This window comes from Haplochromis burtoni, unplaced genomic scaffold (assembly GCF_018398535.1).
Source record: "Haplochromis burtoni strain Fernald_Lab_line unplaced genomic scaffold, NCSU_Asbu1 Contig_557, whole genome shotgun sequence".
Classification (NCBI taxonomy): domain Eukaryota; kingdom Metazoa; phylum Chordata; class Actinopteri; order Cichliformes; family Cichlidae; genus Haplochromis; species Haplochromis burtoni.
Genome location: NW_024582918.1, coordinates 1 through 21,609, shown reverse-complemented (window position 1 = coordinate 21,609; position 21,609 = coordinate 1). Strand labels below are relative to the sequence as shown.

Genomic DNA, 21,609 nt, shown 5'->3' with positions numbered 1-21,609 from the left:
AAATTTTTAAATAACTGTGTACCATAAATTTACAGTCACAGCCAGTCAGGCCTTTATTTTGAAAAACCACCACCAGAAGTGCAGTTGGTCACGCGGGCTGCCTTGACGTTTGTGCCCGTGCGTGTTCGCGCTGACGCCAAAAAAGAAAATCTTCCACAGCTGAGTCCCGCCTTTCCCCCGCTTGCTAAAAAGTGATCTATTGTATTGTTCGCATCCTCGTTCGCTTCCTGCCAAATACTGAGCCTCTGCGCTGACCAGTTTCCTCACAGACAACAAAAACGCTTGACTAAGAAGTTTTTAGTCTGCCATGTTTTATAAATGAGGATTTTCGCTGAAAAAACGACGCCATCACTCTTAATAAGTATTAACAAAACTGCACTGTGCGGTAATATCGAGTCCGGCAGGGGGCGCGCTTTTTAAGCGTAAGTCTCACTGATCCAGAGTCCGATGTTTCAGCTTTTGCATATGTAACAGACGCACTGAGCAGGAGGAAATCTGATCTGGAAACAGATTCTTTTGGCAGACGGATGTGCGTTTTGTTTTAAATAACCTACAGCGCCGCGGGGCGGTGCTTGTCCCACTTGTTAATAGAGAATTCGGTGGTGCGCACGCGGTGTATTCCGGTGATAAAATAGAGCCACAAGCAGCCAGCGAGCAGGTCAGAGCGGAGGAATTCGGCGAAAACGAAAGCCGAGTCTCCTGCTCACAGTTACCGCTACCACGAAGAGCTCCGGGGCTGGGCCCATGATAGCTCAGCAGGGACACATCTTAATCTCACGCGGCGGGGCATTCTGGAAGAGACGGAGACACCTCGGGAGGATGTCCCACAGCACGAACCGGGAGTGAAAATCTTCTCAGCAAGATGTGAGATGATGCGGGAGAAAACTGCGACGGAGGCCAGCGACATGGTGTTGGTCCGGAGCTCGGTGAGTGCTGTGGGTTGACGTCGCCGGCCAACGTCGGTGTGAGCGGGCGATAAAAGAGGCTAACGACTGCTTTAATAAGCTGATTAAACGGCTTTGATGTCCCGCTGACAGCCATGTTTGACTCACCGACAGAAGCTAATTCAGTTAGCCTGACACGGAGCGATAAAACAGGAAGCTAATTAGCTGTTAGCAAACTTCGGGCGATAATTAAAGCTTAAAGCATCCAAACATTAAACTGTCGCCGGTCTGGTTCGGAGGTGTGAATGTTCAGAGGTTTTAATTCAGGAGAAACGCCGTAAAGAGCCTCGGTAACAAGTAAAAGTCCTGGAAACAGAGTATTGCTGCAGTGAAAGTCCGGAACTAAACCGAAGTACTGCACTCAAATTACATTATAACACTATTACAGTAGTATTACTCCGGCATTAATACAAAGTACATGAAAAAGTCACGATGGGTGTTACGTTCGTTTCTTTATTATCTTTAATATTTTTTGAATAAAGTTTTAAGTTTGTTATTTGAATGATCCTAGGATAGATATCATTGTTTCAAATTCTTTTAAATGTATGTTATCTATTGAATCATTTTCAAGTAGTTAATTTGTTTTTGATTATTTATTTTTCTTTTCTTGTTTTAAATGTATTCCTATATTTGATTGGTAATGGAGTAGACTGTATGTAAACTGCCATACATGATGTTTGAGTGCACACACTAAGCTCCTTCTAAACTGTATTCAGAGGTAGTTTGTAACCAGAGCCAGAAAATTCAAAGTAGGATTAAAGTGTAGGTTTAAAAAAATGAAATATTAAAATCAGATGTCAAAGCAGTTAAGATCATGTAGCTGTCTTTATTTTTAAAACAAATGCGTTTATAAGGAGAGAAACAAAGCTGGGGTGTGGTTATCATTGTCCATCATTATCACTGCATTTCATCCATTGTTGTTGTTTTTTTAAAAGGGTGTAAACACAAATGATAGTTGGATGGATGTGATGGGACGCACTGATTGTAAAACTCCAACCCTCCTGCCTACACCCAGGGTTTGGTTTGTTGTGGTTGCATGCACCAGGTATTCACACTGTTGAAATGTCAAATTCATTTGGAGAGCTACTGACGTCCCGTCAGCCTGCAGCGAGCGTCTGTGCTCGATGGAGGCAGCGTCCAAACTATGTGGTGCGACTGGTCTGTGGGCCACTCGTCAGCCGGCTGTGCAGAACAATAAAGTTCTAACAAACAAACAGCTGAAGTGAAATGGTGTTAAAGACAAAGTGTCCGCTGCAGCCGCTGTCTGGACACTTCGTGTGTGTGTTTTCTTTCGTGCGTCTTCTGTTCCCTGTGACCTCTGCTGTCACTCTTCTCTGTGTCGGTGAGGTTATAAACCAATCAGCATTCGACCTACGCACAGCTGAGCTGCTGGGTGTTTAGAGGACAGTGCAGGAAAACGTTTGCATAGGTGGAAAATCCCGTTGTACGCAAATGGAGAGCATCTCTGCTGAGCCGACAGTGCTGTCTCCACATTTACAGTTTCCACTTGTCTTTGGGGTTCAGACTGTTTGAAGACACCCAAAGTGACGTGAAGCTACATCAAACAGTGTGGTGGGAAGCCTTTTTGCAGATTTTCTTTGCAGTTGTGGTTACTACTGTTTGCACGATGCCAGCAGCTCTGCAGATTTTGCCACATTAAAGTTTCCATAAACGCAGGCGACACTCTTCAGTCGACTGAACCTGGAGGCTGAGCCCATGGCGGCATTTACTCCCCACAGAGCCTCAGACTCAGAAAACTGCAGTTCCTCCAATGTCCAGCAGAGGCTCCAGCAGTGAGTCAGTCCCCACAGACGCACCTGTTTAAATCCAGCTTACTGTTACAGAGATTTATAAAACCACTTACCTGAACGCACCTTCCCTGTCTCAGCCCCGGTAGTTACAGCCGCGCTCCTCCAAACAGTTTCTTTTTCACAAGTTTTAACAGATCTGTGAAACCGGCCTTTTCTTACTCTGCACCGTGCTGCGAGCTTCAGCTGGAGGACAGATTATGTGGGTTAAGTTCCAGCTGATGAGGAATCACTGGAGTCGGTACCTCCTCCTTCCTCTGCTCCTCTTTAAGACGTTCTCGGTGTCTCGCATACAGCACAGTCTTATTAGCCCATAACGACGTTGAGTTTATCAAAAATGAAGAAGCAATGCAGCTGAATGCTGGAGGACAAACGTGTCTGTGGGTGATGCTTCCACTGGCTTTTAAAGCACTTTTCTGAACTCTGATGGGTCTTAAAGTGAAAGCAGCTGCTCTAATGTCATCATGTTAGCGGGACGCATCACAGGAAGTGAGGTTAATGCGTCTGCCTCTCTGCTCGCCACAGCACGGCCGAAGCCGAGCCAGAGTGACTCACGCCGTGGTGGTGATCTTCTTGGAGTTCTTTGCGTGGGGCCTGCTCACCACGCCCATGCTGACCGTAAGTACACGCACACCTTTTGCTAAAATGTGTAAAGTGTTAAAGTTTTCATGAAGTTTTCAACCTTTTCCTGCAACTATAAACCCCAAAGTGGGATTATTAAAACCTTGAATGTGTCCTCGCTGAAAGCATCACATGACCAAAAATGATCTACAGGCTGATGTAATAAAGGGCGAACCATCATGGCGTCTACGTGCTGAGGAAGTGAAAGTAGTGTGTTTGTGGTTTCAGGTCCTGCGCGATGTGTTTCCTCAGCACACCTTCCTGATGAACGGCCTGGTGCAGGGGGTCAAGGTAAACCGCTCGGCTGTTTACTGTCAGCGCAGCTTTCAGCCACTTCTCCTCAACTTAACGCTTGTTGAATATTACGATATCATGGCGTCTCTGAGTTTGTATTTCTCTGTCCGTTTAGGGTTTCCTGTCATTTCTGTCGGCTCCTCTGATTGGTGCTCTGTCAGACATCTGGGGCAGGAAGTCCTTCCTCCTCATGACGGTGTTCTTCACCTGCGCCCCCATCCCCTTCATGAAGATCAGCCCCTGGTGAGACTAACGCTCTTTCTCAGTAATCTTCCTCTCGGAGATAAAAACATGAGTGAAGAAGTAAAGAATTACGAGCATTTAAATTTTTGGTTACAGCTTCAAACACGAGCACAACACAGAAAATGGCACATAGCACATACGACACTCTTCATAAAACATGAAAGAAACGCGACTAATCAGAAGAGAAGGATACAAAAATATTCAAAGGCTAAGTAATCTGACTGAGGAACGGTCGACGTCACGATCAGCAGAGAGCTCGTCCCTTGATCGTTCTGTTTACAGCTGAGAAACGCCGTGTTTCACAGCTCGCTGAGCTCAGCTCAGTTTGAAATCAGAGCATCTGTGGTTTGTTTTGTTTATAGTTAGCTTGAAACTGGAACTCTGCTAACCGCTAACTCGACTGTAGCTGCATGCCAACATCATGTGGAGAGTAGAAAACAGTAGAAATGTAATCGCAGACTCCTTATACGCTGATATGCCCCTCAGCAGGCTTACAGCCGTAACCAATCAGAAGAAAGTTGTATGAAGGAGGTGGAGCTAAAACAGCTGCTTGTAGTCCTGCTGCAGACTGAGCTCCAAGAATAAAATGTCGTCTTATGTTTGGACTCGTTTTTATGTCCTCGATGATAAAAATCACATGTAGAGTAAACTGGACTCTGGGCTGCTTACAGGCGTGTTGGACCACATGTAAAAATCACAGTGGCGTGAAAACAGGCCGAGTAATCAGTGTTAGCTGAGGAGAAGGAACGACGGCTCCATTAAGCTAGCAGTAACAGGCTGCTGCTCAGCCGTGCGTGACAGGAAAACTCTGGACTCTAATCGCCACAGCTGTCACATGTTGATCATGTGAGCGGCTCAGGATCAGCAAACACGCTGAAGGCACACTGGCCTCCTCCTCCTCTTCTTTTTCCTGCTTTTCACCCAAACACAGGAGTTACAGTCACTTCAAAGTAAAAAAAACGCACCTATGTTGGATTTCTGCTGGACTGCAGCAGCGATCAGCTGATGTCTGACTGTCACACAGTCACATGGTTCATACATTTCACAGACTCTCCAATAAAAGACTAGATTAGAGTGTTTCTGGTTTAACGACCGTAACATCAGAGTCACAAGACGACAACGCTTCCCTGAAAGCAGAGCGAAAACGTTAACTCTTTAATCCTCACATCACAGGAAGTGAGGTTTCCTGTGTGTGTGTGTGTGTGTGTGTGTGTGTGGTGTGTGTGTGGGTGTGTGTTTAACAGTGAGAGAAGTTAAAAAGCATGATTCGATTATTTTGAATTGATGTAATTCCTGAGACACTCTATAAGTCTCTCAGAACGCTGTTTCCCACACCCACGCTGATAAGGGCTCTTAATTTGGAACTAGACAAATGTGTGTGTGTGTGTGTGTGTGTGTGGTTTGTTTGTGTGTTGTGTGTGTGGTGTGTGTGTGTGTGTGGTGTGTGGTGTGTGTGTGTGTGTGTAGGTGGTATTTCGCTCTCATCTCAGTCTCCGGGATTTTCGCGGTGACCTTTTCGGTAATCTTTGCCTACGTCGCCGACATCACAGAGGAACACGAGAGGAGTACGGCCTACGGACTGGTACACACACACACACACACACACACACACACACACACACACACACACACACACACACACACTAACTAAACAAAACATCCATGTCATACATTTCACTTACAAATATTTTAGGATGGTTGAATCGTAGAAATATTTTTATTAAATGTTAAAAGTCACGATGACTCACAGATTATATCAGTTATAGTCACAGATGTAAAAATCAAAATTCAGTAAAAATTTGAAAACAAGTTCTTAATTCCGAATTTTATTTTCAGAAACTGAAACATTTTCAGGCTTGTTTTAAAATTCTGACGTTTCAAGTTTGAAGCCCTGCGCCTGAGGTCAAAGGTGGGTTATGTGCTGATTTAACCTCCCCTCCCTCGCCAGGTCTCTGCGACCTTCGCGGCCAGCCTGGTGACGAGTCCGGCCATCGGGGTCTACCTGTCTGAGCAGTACGGAGACAGCCTGGTGGTCCTTGTTGCCACGGTGATTGCTGTGGCAGATATTGCGTTTGTGTTCTTCGTCGTCCCCGAGTCGCTGCCGGACAAGATGAGGCTGACGTCCTGGGGGTTCCCCATCTCCTGGGAGCAGGCCGACCCCTTCGCCGTGAGTCTTTTCATCGCTGTTACAGCTTTGACGTGCTCCGCGCTGACTGATAGATCGATTGATCGATATTTGTGTTTTTGGTGTGTTCAGTCTCTGCGTCGGGTGGGGAAAGACACCACGGTGCTGCTGATCTGCGTCACCGTGTTCCTGTCCTACCTGCCTGAAGCCGGGCAGTACTCCAGCTTCTTCCTCTACCTGCGACAGGTAACGCACAGACAGCTGTGACCAGCATGTGCTGGATAGACTCAGGAGGTCAAAGCTACACGTTCAAGCGCAGGAACACTTATTTGTTCCCTCAATCATCAGGATCAGGAGATTTATGGGATTTAAATGATGAAGCATCTCCATCTTTATTCAGTGCAGCTCAGTGAGTCCCAAAGTGTGGCTTGCCACCCCTGGGGGGCCCTAAAGGTACTGCAGGAGGGCTGGTCAGACATTATATTTAATTATTTTAATTGTGTATTTAAATTTTAAATTAACCCCCCCCCCCCCCCCCCCCCCCCAAAGAATGAAACAAAGATAAAAGGGATGTTTTTTTCTTTGCGATACGCAGATTATTAGAAAACGAATATGAATCAATGAAAACCCGAAGGCGGAAACACTGACGAGGTTTTCATCTTCATCTTTCAGGTGATCGAGTTTTCTCCGGCAGCCATCACCGGCTTCATCGCCATGGTGGGAATCCTCTCTATAGTCGCTCAGGTACGCTCGTCCTCACAGAGTCGCACCGTCTGCTAACTTTATGTGAACATGTTCAGCCGACAGCCAAACACCCGACAATGTTAGAGAGAAACAATCCTGAAACTGTTAACCTGCTGTGGCTGCACGCGCGTCTCTTTGCGATAAGATGACTCCTTACTGTCATTGCACCGTCATCTTTAGCACAGAAGTACAGTGAAACTGTCCCACGTCGGCAGCGAGCGCAACTCAACACAATGCAGTAAACTTGTAAAGTGGAGAAAAGATGTGAAGAATAAATTAAAGAATGAGTGTTCACTGTGCATTAATGCCTCAGCTCTGTAGGTCGCCTCCAGAGATGAGCCCACCATGGTGGCATCATCTGGGTGGGTACTGACACAGTCATGTGTGCCCAGAGTGTAGAGTCGGGGGCTGAGGAAAGATGGGGACCGACTGTAACTCTACACGGTCAGAGAGAGAGTCTGATCCAACAGGGGGTGGTAACAGGAAGTCCAATATCCAGCGGTCCCTGTTAGTCCAGGAGCATCGTATTAAAAACAGCTAACGCCCGTGTTGTTCCGAGTGGGAGACGGTGCCGTGGAGCGTCTTCAGCTGAAAGCCCTCAAAGTGTGATTTCTTTGTGTTTTTCTTTTTTTACTCTAAATGCGTGCTGACGTCACAGTTTGTTTCAGGTTTGTTCGTTTAGTTTGACATGAAAAGCTGCGGTAACCCCTCACAGACGACAGTTTGTCCTTTTAAACCCTGTAAATGTGTTGCGTCCTGATTTCTTCACTGTACGTCTCGTGTCTGTCAGACGGTCTTCTTCGGGGTTCTGATGAGGACCATCGGTAAGAAGAACACGGTTCTTCTCGGCCTGGCCTTTCAGCTGTTCCAGCTGGTCTGGTACGGCTTCGGCTCCGAGCCGTGGTGAGTCCCAGCGTCTCGCCCGTGTCGTTTCCGGTTTCCTGTGAATGATCTGACCTAAACGTTTATCTGCTCGCGTCCTTACAGGATGATGTGGGCAGCAGGAACTGTAGCGGCCATGTCTTCGATCACCTTCCCAGCAATCTCTGCTCTGGTGTCACACAGCGCCTCACCCGACCAGCAAGGTGAGTCGAACCTGACCGTCCGAAGGGGCGTGTCTTAAACAGGGTCTGTGTGGCCGTGGTTTGTATCAACATCTGACTGTGTCACATGGATGAAGGTGGTGCAGATGTGACTGAGGCGTCTGTGTGTTCAGGTGTGGCACAGGGGATGATCACAGGTATCAGAGGCCTGTGCAATGGTTTGGGCCCGGCTCTCTACGGCTTCATCTTCTTCCTGTTCAACGTGGAGCTGAACGAAGTGGAGCCGATGGCAGGAAGATCCACAGCGAGCACACAGGTGCGTAGAAATGCGCCTTGCTGATTCTTTCCTCGCTGTTCTGTTTCCCGTAACGAGTCTGTTCTCTCTCCGTCTGTAGAAGCTGGTCGTCCCGGGCCCGCCCTTCCTCTTCGGCGCGTGCAGCGTCATATTTGCTTTAGTTGTCGCCTTCTTCATCCCTGAGCGCCACCAGCTGGCCGAAGTCAAGACCTGCACCGCCAACAAGGCCGGCAGCAGCTCCGCCACACACGCTCAGAACGGCAGCCCTCTTGCCGTGCCCATCAGCGACACAGAGGACCTCGAGCCGCTGCTGCAGGACAGTGTCATGTGACTCGTAGGCAGTCTGGCCAATTACAAAACAGAGTCTTGTATGCAAGTTCCTCCCCCTGTTAAAAAACAAACAAACCCTCTCTTCCCCCGATCCAGACCGTCGGGGAACGTTAGGCGGCGGCCTCCCCGGCAAACCGCTTTTTATCTCACTGATATCACTCACCTGTGACTCCTCCCATTCTTTGCCCAGGTGTGTTTGGGCAGGTAGAACCAAAGGGCTTTGAAGTCTTGCCTCAGTAAGAGTCGAGATCTCTCCGTTAAAACAGATCAGCAGAAGTAAAGTGGTCGTGTAGTCGTGCAGGATCGCAACGTTTTACTTTACGAGCCAATCGCAGCGAGGACGGGACCAGAGAAGCCAAAGCAACTGACAGCAGCCTCCCATACCTGTCAGTCAGGTCTGTACCTGACTCCACCCGTCAGGTTCGCAGAGGCGAGGCCATCAAATGCTCCTCGCTGTACGGCCGTGAAAGCTGACACTCAAAACTACGTTGTTGTTTTTTTTTTGTTTTTTTTTTATGGGGGGGGGGGTTGTTTTTTGGATCGAGGGCGTGATTGCTTTGGGAGGACGAGGAGGCATTGTGAGTGTCTTCGGCCTTGCTTCCTGTGGGGTGACGGAAGTCTGAAGGGCAAAAATAGATCAGGACAGAAAGAATACTAAGTGAGACAACGACTACCCAAAGATGTTTGACGAGGAGGTTGGAGCTGCTCGGGATTGTGGGAAACGATACCAAATCATGATGAGATCCAGGTGTTTGTTTTCTGTCTGGATCTATTTGCGCTCAGACTTCCCGTCACACAGAGCATGTGCAAACTGACTGGCTATGATGTCATTACCCGTCAGGAGTTTGCATATTTGGGAGAAATCCGAGTAAATAAACGGCGTGAAGCTGGAGGCGTCATTTAGCTCCGCCTCATTATTTCATCATTTGGTCTCCCAGTTTAATAGTTTTAATTTACTAATGTGGCGTTTTTGCTTTGAGCTGCAGGTGTGGTCCTTTTGTTTCAGTGTAGAGTTTCCTGTGTTGATCCAGTACACGGGACTCGGTTTGACTTCAAATCAACATTTAAATGCATTTCATGTATTTATTTATTTATTTCATTTTTCTCAGCCCTGATTTCAAACCTCCGCCCTACAGACGGTCTCATGTTTTGCCTCCTCCCGTCCTGTAGAGGGCGCTGTACTGCTGTTTTATAGCCTAAAGCTGGACGAAGTCTGCAGGGTTGGAGTTTTTACAGCGTGGATCAAATTAATATCAACGATTTCACTGAAAACCGAGTTTTCTCTGAGCCGCAGTGACAAGTGATGGCTTTAAGGACAGAGAGCACCACCTAGTTATTGCCATTGCTCCTCCCACAATCTGAGCCTCTGCGGGTCACCACCTCCTCCTCCTCCTCGTCTTCTTCTTCTGTACTTGAAGCTTGTTTCTGTTTGACCTGAAAGTGCTCTCCCCGTCCGCCTGCCCCTTCCAGGTCGGACAAATCAAACGCTCCAAGTTACTGATGCAGTTTGAACCTTGGCGGTCCTGAGGCGGGCTGCTCACAAACCAACCGGTGCCGTGTTTTATTACTCTTTTGTGCTTATTTTGCCTTTTTGTTACAGGCTGTATTTCTCAGAAGGTCAACAGATCGGTTTAAAAAACCTGATCAGTCGTTTAAGTCGAGTTTTCTCCCAGTTCAGGTTAAAAACCATCTCATGTGCGCTCTGTGCAGGTTCTCACGTTTGCCCCTTAAAGCTTCAGCCTTCATGATGGGTTCATGTGATGTATTTTTGTGCACAGAGCTCCGGCGGTCCTGGAGGTCTCTTCATGTCCAGTTTGAACCAGTGAAACCAGTTTAAGAGCACATGTGGGGCTCCAGCTGTTGCTTAAAGACAGATCAATGAATCAATGATCTTGTGAACCAGAGCACAGGTCAGGTGCGTTTACCTGCACAGCTCGGCTACTGTAAGTGGAATATCACTCGTGCTGCATTCAGGCTCTGTTTCTGTGTGGGAGATGATAGTTTTTGACAGTTTAAAGTGACCAAAGGTTCTCTGACAGATGACGTCACCTTTGAGTGGTAGTTCTTTTTTTTTTTTTTTTTTTTTTTTTTCCTTTTTTCCCCTGAATGCAGCATGAACGTTGTCATGGCTACAGGAACGCCTGATCATCCTGTTGTGACGTTGATGATGATGATGTAGCTCAGAAGCACAATCGACTGTTAGAGAAGCTCTCGGCTTAATAACCTTTAACCTTTTAACCCTTAACGCCCACTTGCCGATGATGTCAGATGGTTCATTTTCCTATGCTCACCGAGTGTCCTCAAATGCCTCGTGGAGAGTCTTGGATCCCACAGTAGTTTCTCCGAGTACTGAATGCCTTTCTGTCTGGAATATTCTTTAGACTCAGTCCAATTTAAAACTGGATCATTGGAATTTTTTTTTGTCTTAAGTTCACAAATTTGTGTCCTTCATGTTGGAATTCAGAACCTAGATTTAGTGATCCGGCCGGATGACTCAGTCATTCTTCCTGCTTTTCTGTTAAATCTGACGATGAGATGAATATTCTGGAGATTAGGGCGGCTGATTGTTGACTCCATGATGAGGTTAAGAGCTGAGTCGCGCCATCACGTCATCATCGTGTCATAAAGTTTTTAATGAATTTCCCCGTTGATGATTCTCCGAAACTGTTCATGAAGTGAAACGTGACGTTTTTAAATGTCGGCTTGTGTTTGGTCACACAGACGATGGAGGCTGTAAATCCTCCTCAGAGGCTTTTTCTTTTTTTTTTTTTTTTTTTTTTTTTTTTTTTACAGTGAGGCGTGAAGGCTGACGCGCCAACATGGCCGCCGCAGAGACTGACAGACATTCCCAGATGTTCCTCCTCTTCCTCCTCCGTGCAGACCTTTTGCTGATTGCTGCACTTTAATTTCTCTGAACGTGTGCCTGAATCACTCGTGTTCATATCACTTTTATATTTAAACCGAGAGACGTGTCACGTATTTTGCTTTTGCTCTATTATCTTAAGAACATAATTTTGAATAATATCTATGATAACGTGAATATTAATAACAATAAAGAGAAACGTGTGACATTTGAAATGTGTTTATTTTTTATTCAGTTTAATTTGACTTTTTTTTTATTTAAAAATTAATTTTTTATTGATTAAAACAAAGAAAAGTGAGTATTTGTTTTGCATTTTATTTCCTTGTTATTTTTTCTTCTTTACTCAAAATTCAAGAATAAAAAAAACAAACAAAAAAAACAACATTTCCTTTATAAATATACAAAGTCCACCTAACGATGCAGCGGTTTGTCGGTCCTCCCTCAGCAGCAGTAACCTGCATGATGGCTCTGTGTGACATCATCAGTGCTTCAGCTCGTTCATGCTCAGCTCTCTGAAGCATTCATACGTTACTTTGGTCAACAGACAACATGAAGTGTTCTGATTAAAGATCGACCAAATTAAACTTCAGTTTATTTAAATTAGAAAGTTTGTCAAAAATGCGCCCATTATTGAAAAATGTGTGTTTACAAACATTAAATAAAAAATTAAATCACAAACGTCTGAATCGAAGCAGCTTCAATAAAATTCACAAATACAAAAACGTTTTTCTCCATTTTACAGAAACTTTAAAAAACAAAAACTTTTTAAACAGCAAAAACTTTTCTATATTTTAATGCACAAATCAAAGCTGCTAAGTTTGTAACTATGACAACCACAGAAAAATGCACTAAAAGAAATCATAGAAATCAAACCTGATAAACAGAAAATCTCTATTTGGTCACAACTTTCACACTTTGAACAAAAAACTACATTTACACAGAAAACATCAGCTGATAAATGTGAGAAATGTAAAAGTGAATAAAAATCAAATCTGCTCAGGATCACAAAGAAATCAGCTTCAGTCTGTTTTTATTGATTTCAACTGAATTAGATTTTGAAATGAAGAAATTTAGACAATCGACATCTTCAAAACTAAAAGAAAAAAGATTCATAAATAAAACAGTTCAGTGATCGATTAACAGGAATTGATTTTATCTTCATCAATATTTAATGTAAATATATGAAAGTTGACGCGCATCCAAAAACACATTTCGACTGTAGCGTCTCGATTTTTGTTAAATATGATTTTTTTTTCCATTTGATGTTTTAATGTTTGAAGTCTGACAAAAAAGCAACCAGCATCAGAAATATGAATTAATATCAAACACTTGAACTTCCTGTCTAAGAGATTCAATTATTAAAAATAATTTTTTTTTTTTTGTTTTTTATGTGAGCATGTCTCTTTATGTATTCGGTTTGTTGTATCATACCCAATAAATATACTCTGAATAACATCCTACATGCAATACTTAATTATTAATTTTAATAATGCAGTTTGAAATAAATTACAATGACCTGAGATTAATGCATTCAGTGCTTACGTGAACGTCCTGCTGATTTTATTTTTCCCAGATTCAACGATTTAACAATAATTAGTTTAAAAAGAATATTAATAAAGGACTAAACTTTAATATGTTATCTTATAATTTCGAGCTAGTATGAAAGATTAAAAACACATTTTCACGTCACCTCTCATGTTAACCTCTGTTAGCATCCTCTTTTGAAATTCCTCAGTGCTGTCATCCTTCAGTCATCATCCTCTCAACCTTCACTGGCTTCCTCCTCCTCTTCCTCAAAGCAGGCAGGAAATGGAGACTTTGGTGGTGGCGTAGGGGACGGTGTCTGGCATGGAACAAACCCCCCCCCCAAAACACATGAGGACGGGTTGTTATGAGTGTGAAGTCTGATTACCGACAGGACGAAAAACATACACTTAGCAAATATTACAGTGAAGAGTTCCTGTTAGAAGTTATTAATGAAAAAAACCTGAAAACAACTAATAACAGGTGATTATAATACAGATGATTCAAAGAAGAGATCACTAATCAGTAAAAGTTTTCTAATGTATTCATTTAGTTAACTTTATTTTTTATACACTTTAAATCCAAACAGAAAATTCAAAAACGTCTCCACACAGTTTAAAATGAGAACATTTCTGATGATCTCGTCATCATTAAGTTCACACTTTACTTCAGCAAAGCTCTCATATTTTAGACTTTTGTGTAATTGTAAAGTAAAAGGTGAGAATCTGGCGCTGAAACTCACCTCTGTCCTGCAGTGAGCTGATGTACGCTTCAATGAACTCTTTCTCTCCACTATCCTTCACCTCCTCTGCCTCCCTCTGCTCCCTCCACCTCCTTCTCACACCCTCTTTCTTCTTCTCCTCTTTCTTCTTCTTCTCTTTGCTCGCAGGGTTGTCGTAGAGGCGAATGAACCTGAAGAAGAGCAGAGACAAACATTAAAAAAGTTCTGACCCCTCTGAGCTGACTCACTTCAGGCTGCTCCTCTTCGTGAAACACTGCTGACCGTGACCTTTTGTGGCCCTCTGTGGGTCTTATGAGTCACCAAATTAATGATGAAGGCCAGTGGAAATCAAATTTACCTCTTACAGCAGACTTACTGCTGTAAATACAAAAGGTCTGAGAATGGTTCCCTGTGGAACACCTGCACTGACTTTAAGGAGTCCTGAAACATTTCTGAAGTTCTCTCTGAGCGCAGCTTTTCCACATGAATGCTGTAGTCTACTGAAGCAGCTGTTCTGATAGTAACCTTATCTGACTCCAGATGTAGTTTTAATCCACCATTGACACTCAAGGTTTTTGTTAAGCAGGACAAGTTCAAGATGGTTCGGTAATCATTAGGGATTAAGGTTACCACCTTTATGTAATGGGAACATCTGTGCAGCCTTCAAGAAATTTGGAATTTTACCCTATTTATCACTGCGCCAGTTGTTTTCTGACCAACAAAAAAGATTTCTTGGCTTTATAAACAAACCATTTAATAACACAAATCAGATGTAGCATGAAACTACAGAGATCATACAAATCCACTATTCTTAAAATCAAAAATTCTAAAATTCACAGATCTGGTTCATTTTCTCACAGCACAAATTATATATAAAGCAATAAATAACCTGCTTCCTGACAATATTCTAAAAATGTTTTCTAAAAGGGAACGGGGATACAATTTGAGGGGGGAATTAAATTTAAAACATCCTCGTATCCGTACAACATTAAAAAGTTTTTGCATCTCTGTGTGTGGAGTGAAGCTGTGGAACAGACTAAGTAAAGATATGAAGCAATGTCCAAGCATGGCGCAGTTTAAAAAGCGGTTTAAGGATATGGTTTTTACAGGGTACAGGGAAAGGTAGAGATTTGATAGGGTGTTCTTGTCTAATATTTTCATGTGTGTGCGGGTGCACGGGTATGTTGGTATGGGTATATATATATTTTTGTAGGTTGTGTATCCTTGAGGTGAAAATGTGTATATGTGCGTATGTGTATATACGTATGTATGGATAGACAGAAACATATATGTATATATAAAATAATATAAAAAAAATTACACATAACATATAATGTAATTGCAAGGAGGTATTTCTGTAGTCTATTGATACTAGATAGTGGAAAAGGGGTGGGATTAAATAAGCTTATGCTTCTTCCTGCTCCTTTTTGAACATGAACGTTATTTGGAGTTGTGGTTGCTCGTTTTCCTTTTGTTTTCCGTTGTTCATTTGTCTCTTTTAATTCTATTTTGTTGTACTTTTTCAACATGTTCAAAATAAAGATTCAATCAATCAATCAATCAATCAATCAATCAATCAATCAATCAATCAAACTGAGGAGCTGGTGTGGAGGTGGGTTGCAAAGTGGTCTGCAGAGGCTGCAGCAGCTATAAGCTGGTTAAAGCTGCTGTGTGACATTTGCCACCTGGATGCGTGCTGGGTGGAAGTCTGTGTAGGTGTGGTCTGTGTACTTGATTTCGGGGTTGTTGCAGAGTTTAGTTGGGATGCAGGTGAGTTCGTCACCGCTGACAACGATTGTCGCCAGCGTGGTGATGTTGGCGAGACAGTGAGGGAGGTAATTGAAGTTGTTCTTGTGGATGAACAGGGTGACGAGCTGCTCCAGCCTGCAGAGACAAACATGAGCATTCAGACCTCAGGACGCTGACACCCTCCCCCGAAACACTCAAGAAGAGCTGCTGTCACAGCTGAAGCCCAGGTGATCTGCCTGGTGATCCACCTGGAAATAGTGACGACATCATCAGTCACCTGTCCATGTCCTGCGGCAGGTCGGTCATGCAGTTGTTGCTGAGGTCCAGCAGCTGCAGGCTCGTCATCCTCAAAGCGCAGATGGGGATCGAGACAAACCTGTTCTCCGCGATGTCCAGGTGGACCAGCTGCTTCAGGCTGCTCAGCTACAGAGAGACGACGCACAGTGACATCATCAGCACAATGTCCAGCAGGGGGCGACGTCTCTGGTTTAAGAAGAACTGATTGGATGGAGTTCTATGAGCCTCCTGCTAACTTGACCTGAGGTCTACCTTACAATATAAAGCACCTTGAGGTGACTGTTGTTGTGATTTGGCGCTGTATAAATAAAGCTGAATTGAACTGAACTTGACCTCTGAACACCATCCTGATGGTCCTGAAGGACAGTTCAGCATTTTTGGGGGGCAATAGTAAATTTGACCCCTGATGGCACTTCAGGTGTTCACTTTAATCCCATGCTCAGTTCTGCAGAGTGTCAACCTCCGGGCCTCAAGAATAGAACAATAATCAACGCTGCAGTTCCCCTAATTTCCCACCCGAGGAACCAACAGTGAGTTTGTCCCTCAGGTGCTGCCCAAACAGAAACCGGCCAACGCCTACAAACTCTGACATTCATCTTTCTCTCCTTTGATTAATCTGGACAAAGGAAACCAGCAGAGACGCCACAACGCTGCTCACCTCTTCCTTTAGTTTCAACTACTGAAAAAGAAAATAACTTTTCTTGAAGTACAAAATCTTACTAACTGTTTAACTTCTACCAAATGGTGGAGCCTTAAAAGCACCTAAACAGGCAAACAACATAGTTCATCATCTTAAAGTTTTTGTGACACTGAGCTGCTGCCAGGGACTGATGATGGATGTACAGCTTGACCCTCTCACCTCAAACGGCAGCTCGGACAGGTTGTGGTTTCCCGCGAGCTCGAGTCTCTCCAGTTTCTCACAGTTCCCAAGCTCCGGAGGAACTCGGGACAGTCGGTTGTAGCTGACGTACAGCTCCCTCAGCACTGTCAGTTTACCTTAGAATACAGACGGAGGAATTATTTCGGTATCGTTTCCCATCCTCTCAGGTCGTTCAGACTCGGTTTGTGTATGACTCACCAATCTCGGGCGGCAGCTCAGTGATGGCGTTTTTGGGGATGTCCAGAACGGTGAGCTGGGTAAACAGAGCCAGGTAGTCAGGCAGTTGGCGGATCCTCGTTCTCCTCACGTGCCACTCTTTCAGGTAGGTCATCCACTGCAGCTCACGGGGAAAATCCTGCAAATGATTTTTTTTATTCACTCTGGTTTCCTGAGAGAAAGCAAACTACAACACGTTTAAACCACAAACTTTTAACCAACTTACCATCCAGCGTTCTCCCTCCAGCTGGAAGCTCAGTTTGACCTCATCGGGATCCTGCTGGACTTCCTGACACTGCTGCTGGTCTGACTCTAACAGGTATACAACAACGTCAGCAGCAACTACAGCAGAGTTTACTGTAAATTCATGTATTTAAATAAACTGAACGTGAAGAAACATCTGATAGGACACATTAGCTGGCATTAAAATACAGCCTGGCTATAGTTTTGTGTAGTACCAATTTTGTACCACCAGATGGCGCATTGAGTCAGTGTAACATGCACCCGAAAACATTTGAAAGAAGCTCAAAAACTTTTTACATAATGACATTTTAAAAGGTCCTCTCAGAAAACGATGCAGCCCAACCTTCATCCCTTAAACTCTTCCTAAGATGACTAAAATTAGCGAAACTAAACTTAACTCTGTTATTAAACAGTCCAGTGGTGGCTGATTTTGTAGTTGCATACAGTTTTCCATCTGGTGACTGTATCTGATGATTTTATGTCAGTTTTGGTGCCGTACGCCTGCCAGGACGCTGGACGACTCGTGCAGGCCTGTCCGCTGTGTTTACCCGTGCACAGCTGAATGTCTGTCAAGGTCGACCTCTCCAGGTAATGATGCAGCAGGTTGAGCTCGGAGGTCTTCAGGGTCTTACAGTAGATGCGATACTGCCACTCCTGGTCGATCCTGCGCACACAGAAATGTTAACCAAGTGTGAGCAGCGCCACGCTGATGTCAGATCAAATTTCAGCTGCGTGGATGTTCCCGTTTATCCTCCAAACTTCTGACCTTTCTGCCGTCTGCAGGCCAGACTTCACTACGCTGCGTTATAAATAGTGCGCTGTGTGTTCACACGGCTGAAATCGGCCATGACTCTCACACTTTATGAGCAACAACAGTCAGCTGGGTCTGACTCAGTCAAGTTCAAATGCTTTATTTACTCAACAGACCATGGATTGGATTTCTCAGATTTAGCATTTAATCTGTTATTAGACTCAATTGGCTTCTCTCAAAATGTAAAAGAACCCACCCACCACTTTAATCACACTCTAGATCTTGTTTTAACATATGGCATAGAAACTGAACATTTAACAGTGTTTCCTGAAAACCCTCTCCTGTCTGATCATTTCCTGATAACATTTACATTTACAATAATTGATTACACAGCAGTGGAGAGTAGACTTTATCAAAGTAGATGTCTTTCTGAAAGCGCTGTAACTAAGTTTAAGAATATAATCCACCCACTGTTATCATCTTCAATGCCCTGTACCAACATAGAGCAGAGCAGCTATCTGAACGCTACCCCAACAGAGGTCGATTATCTTGTTAATAATTTCACCTCCTCACTACGTACGACTCTGGATACTGTAGCTCCTGTGAAAACTAAGGTCTCTAATCAGAAGTACCTGACTCCGTGGTATAATTCTCAAACACGTAGCCTAAAGCAGATGACTCGTAATCTGGAGAGGAAATGGCGTGTCACAAATTTAGAGGATCATCATTTAGCCTGGAGAAATAGTTTGCTGCTTTATAAGAAAGCCCTCCGCAAAGCCAGAACATCTTACTATTCATCACTGATTGAAGAAAATAAGAACAACCCCAGGTTTCTCTTCAGCACTGTAGCCAGGCTGACAAACAGTCAGAGCTCTTTTGAGCCAACCATCCCTTTAACGTTAACTAGTAATGACTTCATGAACTTCTTCACAAATAAAATTTTTATCATTAGAGAAAAAATTACCAGTAATCATCCCACAGATGTAATATTATCTACAGCTACTCTTAGTACCATTGATGTTAAGTTAGACTCTTTTTCTCCAATTGATCTTTCTGAGTTAACTTCAATAATTACTTCCTCCAAACCATCAACCTGTCTTTTAGACCCCATTCCTACAAAACTGCTCAAAGAAGTCCTGCCATTAATTAATTCTTCGATCTTAAATATGATCAACCTATCTCTAATGATCGGCTATGTACCACAGGCCTTCAAGCTGGCTGTAGTTAAACCTTTACTCAAAAAGCATCTCTAGACCCAGCAGTCTTAGCTAATTATAGGCCAATCTCCAACCTTCCTTTCATATCAAACATCCTTGAAAGAGTAGTTGTCAAACAGCTAACAGATCATCTGCAGAGGAATTTATTTGAAGAGTTTCAGTCAGGTTTCAGAGCTCAGCACAGCACAGAAACAGCTTTAGTGAAGGTTACAAATGATCTTCTTATGGCCTCTGACAGTGGACTCATCTCTGTGCTTGTCCTGCTAGACCTTAGTGCAGCATTCGATACTGTCGACCATAATATCCTATTAGAGCGATTAGAACATGCTGTAGGTATTACAGGTACTGCACTGCAGTGGTTTGTATCATATCTATCTAATAGACTCCAGTTTGTGCATGTAAATGGAGAGTCCTCTTCACACACTGAGGTTAATTATGGAGTTCCACAGGGTTCAGTGCTAGGACCAATTCTGTTTACATTATACATGCTTCCCTTAGGCAGCATCATTAGAAGACATAGCATACATTTACACTGCTATGCAGATGACACCCAGCTCTATCTGTCCATGAAGCCAGATAACACACACCAATGAGTTAAACTGCAGGAATGTCTTAAAGACATAAAGACCTGGATGGCCGCTAACTTTCTGCTTCTTAATTCAGATCAAACTGAGGTTATTGTACTCGGCCCTGAAAATCTTAGAAATATGGTATCTAACCAGATTCTTACTCTGGATGGCATTACCTTGGCCTCCAGTAACGCTGTGAGGAACCTTGGAGTCATTTTTGACCAGGACATGTCCTTCAAATATTAAACAAATATGTAAGACTGCTTTCTTCCATTTGTGCAACATCTCTAAAGTTAGAAATATCCTGTCTCAGAGTGACGCTGAAAAACTAGTTCATGCATTTATTACTTCCAGGCTGGACGACTGTAATTCATTATTATCAGGATGTCCAAAAAACTCCCTGAAAAGCCTTCAGCTGATCCAAAATGCTGCAGCAAGAGTCCTGACAGGGACTAGAAAGAGAGAGCAGATTTCTCCTGTTTTGGCTTCCTGTTAAATCCAGAATTCAAAATCCTGCTCCTCACATACAAGGTCTTAAATAATCAGGCCCCATCTTATCTTAATGACCTTGTAGTACCATATCACCCTATTAGAGCACTTCGCTCTCGCTCTGCAGGCCTACTTGTTGTTCCTAGAGTATTTAAAAGTAGAATGGGAGGCAGAGCCTTCAGTTTTCAGGCCCCTCTTCTGTGGAACCAGCTTCCAGTTTGGATTCAGGAGACAGACACTATCTCTACTTTTAAGATTAGGCTTAAAACTTTCCTTTTTGCTAAAGCATATAGTTAGGGCTGGACCAGGTGACCCTGAATCCTCCCTTAGTTATGCTGCAATAGACGTAGGCTGCCGGGGATTCCCATGATGCATTGAGTTTTTCCTTTCCAGTCACCTTTCTCACTCACTATGTGTTAATAGACCTCTCTGCATTGAATCATATCTGTTATTAACCTCTGTCTCTCTTCCACAGCATGTCTTTATCCTGTCTTCCTTCTCTCACCCCAACCGGTCGCAGCAGATGGCCCCGCCCCTCCCTGAGCCTGGTTCTGCCGGAGGTTTCTTCCTGTTAAAAGGGAGTTTTTCTTTCCCACTGTCGCCAAAGTGCTGCTCATAGGGGGTCATATGATTGTTGGGTTTTTCTCTTTATCTATGAAGCGCCTTGAGGCGACTTTTGTTGTGATTTGGTGCTATGTAAATAAAATTGAATTGAATTGGGTCGGTTGAGCAGAGTTTGATTCACAACAGGCTACAAAATCCAACGCTATCATGACATCATCACCTGGAAATCCTGGCATATTTGGATAAAAACACTTATGGGACACAAAGGTGCTGATGTCAGCTTGAACAAAGGCGGGACCTCCACCAGAACGGCACCGCTGGAGATACTTGCTGCTCGATATCTTACCGTAGCGTTAGAAGATCAAATTCTGAGGAAGTCTAACTCTGCTGGCGGAGCTCTGGAGATGGTGAAAAACCAAACTGCACTTCACAAACCTGCAGACTGGGTCCTGACACAGACTCTCAGTAAAGAGCCCGTCATGAACATTAATGAATGACAGTTATGTTTTGACCTGATCGGAGAGTTCTGTCTCATCTATTGCAGCTGTTTGTGAGCCGGTCGTGGTCCAGAACAAACAGCACACCTGACACCTGGCCGGTTTAAGGTGGGCAGGCAGACTTAAAACTACAAATGCGGGCCAAATGTTCTTCATCAGCTCTGTGGGTTTTTGCGTCTTACCTGGTGAGGGCGCTCTGCTCGATCCTCTCCTTCTCCTTCTTCTGCCTCTCTCTGTGCTTCTTCACTCGGACCTCCCACATCCCTCTGATCAGAGAGAGATCGTAGACCGGGACGTCCAGCTTCCTCTCCGGACCCATCTCTGCTGCTGAGGAGGAGGAAGAGACCAGGATCATTATCTGAACATATCCGGCTTTAAGTTTAAACAGATTTACCCAGAAAATTTTTCTGTAAAAACCTAAAGCTGACTAATGAGCCACGTTTTCTTCTTTGCCTCTTTCTTCAGCTCATCTCTATGCTGATAACAACATCTGAAAGGTTAAAGAGCATCTCTGAAAAAGGAAGCTGAACATCACGGGAAAGTGAAGTCTAGAGCATTTACAGAAACTCTCAAACAGGACCC

The 21,609-nt window shown here is 44.0% G+C and overlaps 2 protein-coding genes across 2 annotated transcripts; one reads left to right on the top strand and one right to left on the bottom strand.

Moving 5' to 3' along the window:
• Positions 1 to 618: 618 nt before the first annotated feature.
• On the top strand, positions 619 to 8,705 carry mfsd14bb (major facilitator superfamily domain containing 14Bb). The gene is made up of 12 exons (XM_042214378.1): positions 619 to 926; positions 3,278 to 3,370; positions 3,602 to 3,664; positions 3,783 to 3,910; positions 5,378 to 5,492; positions 5,859 to 6,077; positions 6,168 to 6,281; positions 6,708 to 6,779; positions 7,570 to 7,682; positions 7,767 to 7,864; positions 7,996 to 8,138; positions 8,218 to 8,705. Exons 1-12 carry the CDS (start codon positions 870 to 872, stop codon positions 8,446 to 8,448), a joined length of 1,446 nt encoding a protein of 481 aa, XP_042070312.1. The 5' UTR covers positions 619 to 869; the 3' UTR covers positions 8,449 to 8,705.
• Positions 8,706 to 11,885: 3,180 nt separating this feature from the next.
• On the bottom strand, positions 11,886 to 21,354 carry lrrc2 (leucine rich repeat containing 2; the record flags this gene model as incomplete). The annotated part of the gene is given in 9 exon segments (XM_005948233.3): positions 11,886 to 13,153; positions 13,577 to 13,746; positions 15,287 to 15,439; positions 15,582 to 15,727; positions 16,461 to 16,597; positions 16,680 to 16,836; positions 16,924 to 17,009; positions 17,489 to 17,604; positions 21,210 to 21,354. Coding segments are annotated over 9 exon segments (1,152 nt in total). The 3' UTR covers positions 11,886 to 13,103.
• Between the last annotated feature and the right edge of the window lie 255 nt (positions 21,355 to 21,609).

What these genes read in the sequence shown, in the direction of transcription:
- mfsd14bb (XM_042214378.1), top strand. Translation starts at nt 870, where the DNA reads ATGATGCGGGAGAAAACTGCGACGGAGGCCAGCGACATGGTGTTGGTC. An exon ending in TGGTGTTGGTCCGGAGCTCG is followed by an intron (nt 927 to 3,277) that starts GTGAGTGCTGTG and finishes TGCTCGCCACAG; the next exon opens with CACGGCCGAAGCCGAGCCAG. An exon ending in GGAGTACGGCCTACGGACTG is followed by an intron (nt 5,493 to 5,858) that starts GTACACACACAC and finishes CTCCCTCGCCAG; the next exon opens with GTCTCTGCGACCTTCGCGGC.